Source organism: Aphanomyces invadans (assembly GCF_000520115.1).
Source record: "Aphanomyces invadans strain NJM9701 unplaced genomic scaffold supercont1.8, whole genome shotgun sequence".
Classification (NCBI taxonomy): domain Eukaryota; phylum Oomycota; class Saprolegniomycetes; order Saprolegniales; family Verrucalvaceae; genus Aphanomyces; species Aphanomyces invadans.
Window position 1 is genome coordinate 842983 of NW_008580153.1, and position 8043 is coordinate 851025.

Genomic DNA, 8043 nt, shown 5'->3' on the forward strand with positions numbered 1-8043 from the left:
CTTGGTTATGCTGCTGCAGTGTACGTCCATGTCTACTACTCGAGTTGGTAGCATGTCCATCGCCCGAACAGTCTCTTGTGTGCTGCTCTAGTCCCCCGTCGCTCCCGGGTTGATGCTTTGCCTGACCTCACTCGACCGAAGTCGTGGGAGACTCTGCACGAACTTTCGAGAATTCTCCAGGGACATTCGAGACTGTTCGAGTGAGGGAGAATGAGTACGCGAGCAATGCGATCCGTTGTCCAACATGCTATCCAACTGGGACGATCACTTTTGAACTTTCTCTCATGACGCAAGCCCCTACAGCCCCCAACGACGCGCAGAGTCAGCTCCACAACGTTGCCAAGACTGCGCGTGACATCGAAGAAATCCTCGTTCAACGACTGCCCAACCAAAGGAAAATCGTCGCCGCATCAGCAGCTGCAAAGAAGTGGCTCGCCATGTCGATTTGGAAACATGACAACGATCGGATCCTCGCAGGGCATCGCCAAGTGAAGATGAGCCTCAAACATTATTGCCGTCGAGTGCTTAGCCAAGCGGAGGACTTGACCAAGCTCCTCTTTGACTTGGACCTTATCCTCAGCGACGGCGACGCCACTGTTCGCCAAGAGCGCAAATGTATCGTGGGGAAGATTCAAGAGTTGCTCTTGGTGGCGGACAAGATGGCCGTGCAAAGCGATCGGTTGACTCGCTTCGTCCATTTATGTTTGGCCCATAAAACCAAGTGTGTGTCTGCAGCCGTCCCAGATGACGATGCGACCACCGACACATCGAGCATTGGCGACCTTGGCGACGACTACGAGCTCGTGGAATGGATGGCGGAGCATCACAAAAGCGCTGACTCGGGCGACCTTCCCATTGATACTGATGCAACCTCTGACGAAGTTCACTGTGACGGCGGCACGGACGCGCGTGCTTTGGGCGACAGTTCGTCAACGGTTGAAGCGAGGGAAGCGCAGACGATGGGCCAACATGCTGTCCATCCGATCAGTTGCGAGCAAGTGACCCCCAGCACGGATAACATCGCCATCACAGGCAGCAACACCGCCGTGGACGAGCCCATTCACGCATGCGAAGCCAAGCCAGGCCAGAAAGACGAGGCATTGCTCCAGCGGGACGAACCCGGCCGTTCGCGTGATGATGACACAACTTCGGCAGCGTCACCCAGCTTGGCTAACGATGCAACTTCCAAGAAGCCCCACATGGTCCACGTCCATGTTCATGGCCGCACGTACGTGGCGCCAATTCAAGGCGACACGACCCACATCTACATCAACGACCCAAACTCGTACGACTGCATCGCACCCTACTACATCCCACACGTGCGAAGGTGCGCGCCAGAGATTGCTATGCGCACCCGACCGAGGCTCTTCCATCCAGCACTTGTGCGCCAAGAACCTGTGGTGATGCCGTCGCCATTTGCTCCCTTTCGAGGATACCTTTGGTGAATCTATACTACTACCGCGCTCCATCAGTATGCACTTTTATCTAAACACCACATCATCCAGACTGTCGTTTGCACTTTTCCTCTTGGTTCGTTCAGCAGCACTCCATTGGGAGCCAGCCAGTTTTTTCATTTACTTATCTGCTATGCGTGGGTAATCCGACGTGTACATTCACCATTGTATGAGCCAAGTGAGATGAAAACGAGCATGCCACTCGTTCCTTCGGTCGGGGTTACCAGATTTCAATGGCGTTTTGCAGCCGCTCGACTTCGTCCTGCGAGATGGACTCATTGTGGCTCGTGTGCCCTCGAGCCACAATCTCGTCGGCAACCTTCTTGGATGCGTCGACAATGCCGTGTACCGAGGCAAAATACTTGGCGTCGAAAGCGTCCATCAGGTTGTCGGAAGCCCGAACGTGGTCCGACAGCACAACCAAGTTGCCTGCGTCGATGGGTCAGTCCACTTAACGCACGATGCAACAACTGTGAAGCGTACCAGCCTGCCACTCATCATCCGCTTCGTTGAAAGAAAGAGTCCGCGGAATCGACCCAAACGGCGTTTGGATCCCCAAGGGGCTCGGCGTCCACGAGTCGCATTTCGTCCACGACGTAGTTGGTTCATTTGCAACGTTTGCAGGAGAGGTGCCTGCTGCGACTTCTCGTAAGGCAGATATGGCCAGCGACAAGTAGTGGCCCAACACCTACAAGACGTTGATTCGAGGATGCCCGGTGACTGCAGTCAGGTCGAATACTATACATTGTCTTGTCCACGTGCATTGTTCAGGGTCGAAAGCCATGTTAACGCTTCAGAACAAGCCACCGGCAGTCGCTGACCACGCCGACCGACTCGCATTGCATCCGAGGATGCAATGTGCAACATCCACTTTGTCAAAAGAACGCCCTTCACGTCCTGGGTTTCGTCTTGGTCAATGCGGGCCAGTTCCTGGGCGATCGCGACAAGAAACCATCCTCCAAAGTCGTCCCATAGCCCTTGACACTCTTCAAACACCCGAACGAGCTCCTCTTGGCCACATATTTGCAGCCACTCGTCGTCAAAGCGAGTGAAGTCTAACGGTGTGTCTTTTGGCACCATATCCATGATCATGCCATCTAACCATCAAATTGTAGGAACCACCATGCAATGGGAGAGAAAGCATGGAGTCCGTACCTGGTGAAGCAAATTCGCCATACTGTTGGCCGCGAATCAAAAGCGGTACGATGGTTCCACTCAACGTTGCTACGTCCAGGCCAAGGAGCTGACCCAAGGGCTCGTTGTGCCCTACACTAGACTGTTTCACTTCCAGTAGAATGCATTGACTTCATGATCGAGTCGTACGTAGTCGTCGCGCCAAGGCAACCCCAACGCGGGTGACTCGTTGCTTGATGGCTGCGTCTTGGGGATGCCAGTAATGCTCAAACAACCACTGGAGGAGGGTTTGACATGCCAGTTGCAGCGTTGGCAACGACGGAAGCTTTGTGTGCGCTGCTTCGTGCCGGATATCGACAATCCAAAGGGGAATTCCAATGCGCAAGGCCAGAGAACTCACGGCTTGAGCGTACGCCCCTCGCTGGGAAGCATCGACAAGGCCATTGACACAGCGAACGATGGTAGCGCTGTAAAGTAGTCGCAATTCTTCGTGGGATCGATACGCTGATCGACCAGGAAGGGCTAGCCCATGGATGTTGTCATGGCAACTGATTTCGACCAGTTGCGCGGTCACCTCCACAGCGACAGGAACATCACTTCGTGCTCGCCATGCTGCCATGTATGAAAGAGCGCGTAGCTTTCGCGCGTGCAGCGAGACGGAGCCAACATCAAGGTCAAGTTCGATGGCAAACACGTCGGCATAGACTGCCTGCCATTCTGTCCAATCCATCCATACCGCAAAGGACTTTCGACCAGAGTACAGGAAGTTCTTGTCCTTTACAAGTGGGGCAAGTCCGTCAATCCCTTCGGCATCTACTTCGCGTGGCGTCAGTGAAAGGATCGTCGTCGTGGCCGCGATTACCCAGTTGCGTCGAGTCCATGATTGTGCTTGAACCTCGTCTCGACTGGCTCGAGCCAAGGCCAATCACAGGTCCGGATTCTGTATTATAACAGTAGTTATAATTGTTACTTTGTCATGTGCATGACACACGCGACATCAATTCCTTTCCAAATAATTCTATAAATTAATTTACAAAGTATTACCACTCGAGACACACCAAAAATCTTTTGGCAATATCGACCCCATTGAGGCGGCAATTCGATGGGATGGAAGTCTTCGAGCACGGAGTGTTCGCGGCGAAGAGGCATCCATCGGATGAACGTAGCGCTGGCTTTGTTGCTTGGGATTACTGCAGGACCTCAAGTGGAAGCAGCCGAACCGTTCGCTGACTACCCGTACTGCTCCAACCATGTCGAGGAAAACGTGATCACACCCCTGCCCCACCCAGACAAATACACCCTCCAGCAGGTTCAAATTGTCATGCGCCATGGCGCTCGAACATTGGCCACACGTTCGTCTTGTTGGGCCGGATATAACGTCACGTGGTCATGCAATGCAAAATTTCGTGTGGTTCGTCGCAGTCCCTTGGATATTTCACGATTCTCACATGAGGCCAACCTTCTCCAGAGTCCACAACTCGACAACGCTACCAGTCTCCATCACGTGTACGATACACGGTACATGGACGGAGAAACTGCGCTCAAGGGGAACTGCCACATCGGCCAATTGCTCGACGAAGGCTATGCACAGGAGTTCCAAAATGGACGGTAGACGCCACGATCGGTCACTAGTCCCTGATCGACTTGTATTAGAACATTTCGCCAAGCTTACGTTGATACAGGCGCACTGTTCCCAGACAACAAGCCCGCGGATCTCACAAATCCTGACGGTGCGTTTATGTTGATTGCGTAGGAAAACTTCGTTTGTTTAGCTATTTTTCTAGACGTGTTCCTGAGCAGTACAGACATGCATCGTACAGTCATGTCTGGCCAAGTACGCATCGTACCATGCTGATCTTGAATTGCAAATCGTTTGCACACCGTAGCTCGTGGTCGACGCAATGTTTCCGCCGACACGCCCATCATCCGCTCTGGTACCGTGGCATGTGGGCGACATCGCGCTCTCGTCGTACGTGCCCAACCCAACAGCATGCCCCAAGTTGGCCGAAATCCAAGCGCGGTACGAGTCAAGTCCCCGCTACACGGCGTGGCTTGCCAACCAGTCGCATGTGGTGGAACTAACGAAGGCCACGTTTCAATCCTACGACCCGAGCGTACTGTTCGACTGTCTCTTGACTTCTCGATGCAGCCAGCCACAGAGTCTGCCGGACTGGCTGTCTCCTTCGCACTATAATGAAATCTTCACGTACGAGCGCGACAAGCGCATGAAGATTTACCTCGAGGACCCGTCGTACGCCAAAGTAAGCATGGCCAAGGTTATCCTTGCCATCCGCAATCGCATCCTGTCTCGAGTCGATGGCAATTCAACTGGTCCCCGCTTTGCACTATATTCAGGTGTGTGAAAATGCTGTGGGCATCAAGTCTTGAAGCAGCAGCATTGTAGGCCACGACGACACTGTCATGCCCGTGCTGGCGGCTCTGGGTGGGGCTGAATGGCTCCAAGACTGGCCTCCCTATGCAGCATTCCTGTCGTTCGAGTTGTATGCCAGCAAAGCAGGCGGCCATTTCGTTCGCTTCGTTTACCAAGGCCAACCACTGCTTCTACCTGGCTGTCAAAGTGAGTCGGAGTCGCCTCATCATGTTAGCCAGCCTCAATGCGATGCGCTGACTTGTGTGAACATCAGGCGATTCGCTGTGTCCATTGGAATTATTCAAGAATTTGACTACGTACGCAACAGACAAGTCGATCTGTGCTACTGCTTTGAAAGGTACAATTGCCGATGGGTGCTTTGATGGGCTGATGGTATGTGTAGTAACGGTGCAGCCAAACACAGCCACCAACTCAAATCGAGATCACGATCATGATGACGACCAGGAAACCCTAGTGAGTTTCAAGGCTCTCGTACTGTTTGTGTTTGTCGGCGTCCTTCTCGGTGTGGTGTTTGGGCTCATTATAGCCCGGACTCTGGCCAAGAATGGCCAAGATGCGCCCAAGGACAGCTCGGGCAAGCATGATTCGGTCTCGAAGAGCACATTCTTATCGATCCAAACGGACAACGACAAAGATTCGGGGGACAGTCCAAACGAGAGCGACGAGCTTCTGCTGTGCCAAAGCCCGAAACACAAATGATCATCCTGGTTTCACTTATATATTATACGGAAGGAATGGACACACTACATGGCTGCGTAATCCATTTCGCTGTCCAAGAGAGACTTCATCAGTTGGCTGTCTTCTTCCTTCGCCAGATTTCGACGGTGCTGGCGGTACACGACGTACCCAATGATGCCAAGCATAGCCACGCCAGCGACAAAGATCACGCTCGAACCAATGCTCAAGGACTGGGTTTCTTCCGCCTCAGCACTCGAAACAACTTGTTCCAGCGACGCCGAGACTGAATCTGCAAGCGCCTCGGACGTCAGCTGCGGTACTTGAGCGACTTTGTCGGCATCGTCTGGAGTTGCCACAGTCTGCAAGCACACCAAAAGAAGAACGAGTAGGGCCCGCGACGCAAATTGCACCTTCATGCCGACTCAAAGCGCTGCGCGATGACCGGCACCGCCGTAACTCCAACCGTGCCGTTCGACGATATAATTACACAACGGCCGCGATCTTTGGATTAACCTGGTATCTTGCATATCCTTTATAAATAAATAATTGGCAAAATCCATTTATCTGTAACAACAATTGACGCCCCAAACCCTCATCCTGTCGATTGCGCACGGGGGACAAACCACCATGCTCAAGAAAGGGAATTGTTAGCCGTCCATGTGCAGACTGTGGGTGTTGTAACATCGTATTTTTGAATGCTTGCTAAGTACTCAGGGCTGTAGGCCGAATGTCGATGTACCCTGTGCACCGACTTGTCTTTCGAATTGGAGGCCACATTGTATTGGTTTTAAGAGGGTTTGGTTGAACTCAGGTAATATGACAGTTGTTGCATTCAATTGCTGCATCGAAACCGCGCACCATTGGAATTTGAATCTGAACGGCGCTCGATGTGAGCCTCTCCGTGTTCGCTACTTTATGTACTACCGTTTGAATAACAACGTTTAATGTGGACATTAGAGGAGCACAGACAGCAGAAATCCCCGACTTCCACTCTCGTCTCGCCCTGGTGGTGTACTCAACATGTACGTTGACTGCGTTTCTATCACAACCTATGAAAAGTTATTGAGTTACTGCACCTGCCGGCTCGATGTTTGCCCTCGTTTGGTTGGTCAAGAGCTTCGTGCATAGTCCGGATAATGTCCGGTTGCCAAGGACGCGATGCCTTGCATACAAATTTCAAGACAGTTCTGATTCGTCCCTACTAAATCACAAGTATTCATTTTGAGAGGTCATCCTTGGCGATGGGAAGTGAGCTGGTTGGGGAAGATCGATGGTGCCATCCATTTCCATATTTCCAACATCGTCATGTTGTCCCGTGTGATCCGTTCTGTTGCCCGTGCCCCTGCCGCGTCCGCGCTCTCCCGCCGATGCTTCACTACCAAGTTCTCCCCCTCGCACGAGTACCTGACCATCGCCGGCAACCAGGCCACCATTGGTATCACTGACTTCGCCCAAAACGCATTGGGCGACGTCGTGTACGTGGAATTGCCTTCCGTTGGTGACCAAGTGACCAAGGGCGAAGTTTTCGGGTCGGTCGAATCCGTCAAGGCTGCTAGCGATGTGTACGCCCCTGCTTCGGGCAAGGTTGTGGAAGTCAACGAAGCTTTGGCCGATGAACCCAGCTTGGTCAACGACGGTGCTCAAACCACTGGGTGGTTCATCAAGATCGAATTGGACGATGTCAGCGAAACGTCCAACTTGCTGCAAGAAAGTGAGTACCAGGAACTCTGCGACAAGGAGGAAAAGCATTAAATACCCCTTATCCATTGTTGTCAAGTTATATGTGGTTCATCTTTGCAAAAAATCGTCGCAGTGCTCTCGCTTGCGACAACCAGAAGTCCTCTATCTACAGCGAGCGTACACATCACAAAGGAGAAAAGTCATACCGCAAAGTGCTGGGTGCATGCGCTCTGTTCTATGAAATCCCTGTTGTTTGGCTCCGCACCAAGGCCTTCCGCCTCGGCGCCGCCACACAGGACAATGAGATAACGATTGAATGCGTCGCCTACATATGTGAGGTGACGATACCTGTCATGGTTTAACCAGGCATTTTAATTGTATACATAACCTAGGTTAAAAATGCTTATAAAACTGGTATTTGAATGCCTGATTCTCATGTACGTTGTTGCATTCTGATTGGTCATCCCTGGGAACCAAAATCCACTCACCGGATAGTATCCGGATTCTAATTTCTCCTGAAAATCCACAAGAAGAAAGAATGCACGCTGCTGTGCCAAAGTTCCTGTCGATTCTCGCTGCGACAGAAGGAGTGGTGGCGGGTTCATTGGTGTGGAGCGCACGTACGCAAGTAGATTCATTCATTCAAGACCCTATTAACTATCCTGGAGGATGGATCCTGCCGCAGAAGAAGCAATGCGTTGATAT

At 52.2% G+C, this 8043-nt stretch overlaps 5 protein-coding genes across 6 annotated transcripts; 2 read left to right on the plus strand and 3 right to left on the minus strand.

Annotated features, from left to right (window-relative positions):
* Positions 1 to 225: 225 nt before the first annotated feature.
* H310_04981 (hypothetical protein) lies at positions 226 to 1523 on the minus strand. Its single transcript, XM_008869574.1, has one exon. The coding sequence runs from the start codon at positions 1467 to 1469 to the stop codon at positions 1158 to 1160; it is 312 nt and encodes a 103-aa protein (XP_008867796.1). The 5' UTR covers positions 1470 to 1523; the 3' UTR covers positions 226 to 1157.
* On the minus strand, positions 1500 to 3487 carry H310_04982. Of its 2 annotated transcripts, XM_008869575.1 has the most exons (6): positions 3451 to 3487; positions 2778 to 3401; positions 2610 to 2720; positions 2199 to 2551; positions 1938 to 2142; positions 1500 to 1883 (listed from the first exon to the last, which is right to left on the minus strand). In XM_008869575.1, the coding sequence occupies exons 1-6, from the start codon at positions 3467 to 3469 to the stop codon at positions 1675 to 1677; spliced, it is 1521 nt and encodes a 506-aa protein (XP_008867797.1). In that variant the 5' UTR covers positions 3470 to 3487; the 3' UTR covers positions 1500 to 1674. The 2 variants fall into 2 exon arrangements, with proteins under 2 accessions (XP_008867797.1, XP_008867798.1); XM_008869576.1 differs by having other exon boundaries at positions 1938 to 2551.
* A 150-nt stretch (positions 3488 to 3637) lies between these two features.
* Positions 3638 to 6177, plus strand: H310_04983 (hypothetical protein). The gene is made up of 8 exons (XM_008869577.1): positions 3638 to 3999; positions 4057 to 4196; positions 4242 to 4318; positions 4373 to 4422; positions 4475 to 4943; positions 4993 to 5166; positions 5234 to 5317; positions 5363 to 6177. The coding sequence occupies exons 1-8, from the start codon at positions 3691 to 3693 to the stop codon at positions 5677 to 5679; spliced, it is 1620 nt and encodes a 539-aa protein (XP_008867799.1). The 5' UTR covers positions 3638 to 3690; the 3' UTR covers positions 5680 to 6177.
* H310_04984 (hypothetical protein) lies at positions 5724 to 6128 on the minus strand (the record flags this gene model as incomplete). The annotated part of the gene is made up of 1 exon (XM_008869578.1): positions 5724 to 6128. Exon 1 carries the CDS (start codon positions 6072 to 6074, stop codon positions 5724 to 5726), a length of 351 nt encoding a protein of 116 aa, XP_008867800.1. The 5' UTR covers positions 6075 to 6128.
* A 775-nt stretch (positions 6178 to 6952) lies between the features above and the next one.
* H310_04985 (glycine cleavage system H protein) lies at positions 6953 to 7459 on the plus strand. Its single transcript, XM_008869579.1, has one exon. The coding sequence runs from the start codon at positions 6964 to 6966 to the stop codon at positions 7408 to 7410; it is 447 nt and encodes a 148-aa protein (XP_008867801.1). The 5' UTR covers positions 6953 to 6963; the 3' UTR covers positions 7411 to 7459.
* The last annotated feature ends 584 nt before the right edge of the window (positions 7460 to 8043 follow it).

Bases quoted from the DNA above. Each gene is read 5' to 3' on its own strand.
- H310_04981 (XM_008869574.1), bottom strand. From the start codon at position 1,469: ATGGAGCGCGGTAGTAGTATAGATTCACCAAAGGTATCCTCGAAAGGG.
- H310_04982 (XM_008869575.1), bottom strand. The intron at 2,552-2,609 runs GTACGGACTCCA...TTTGATGGTTAG, and splicing joins TGGCGAATTTGCTTCACCAG to ATGGCATGATCATGGATATG. The intron at 1,884-1,937 runs GTACGCTTCACA...CCATCGACGCAG, and splicing joins GGATGATGAGTGGCAGGCTG to GCAACTTGGTTGTGCTGTCG.
- H310_04983 (XM_008869577.1), top strand. From the start codon at position 3,691: ATGGGATGGAAGTCTTCGAGCACGGAGTGTTCGCGGCGAAGAGGCATC. The intron at 4,197-4,241 runs GTAGACGCCACG...GACTTGTATTAG, and splicing joins CAGGAGTTCCAAAATGGACG to AACATTTCGCCAAGCTTACG. The intron at 4,423-4,474 runs GTACGCATCGTA...TGCACACCGTAG, and splicing joins GTACAGTCATGTCTGGCCAA to CTCGTGGTCGACGCAATGTT.
- H310_04985 (XM_008869579.1), top strand. From the start codon at position 6,964: ATGTTGTCCCGTGTGATCCGTTCTGTTGCCCGTGCCCCTGCCGCGTCC.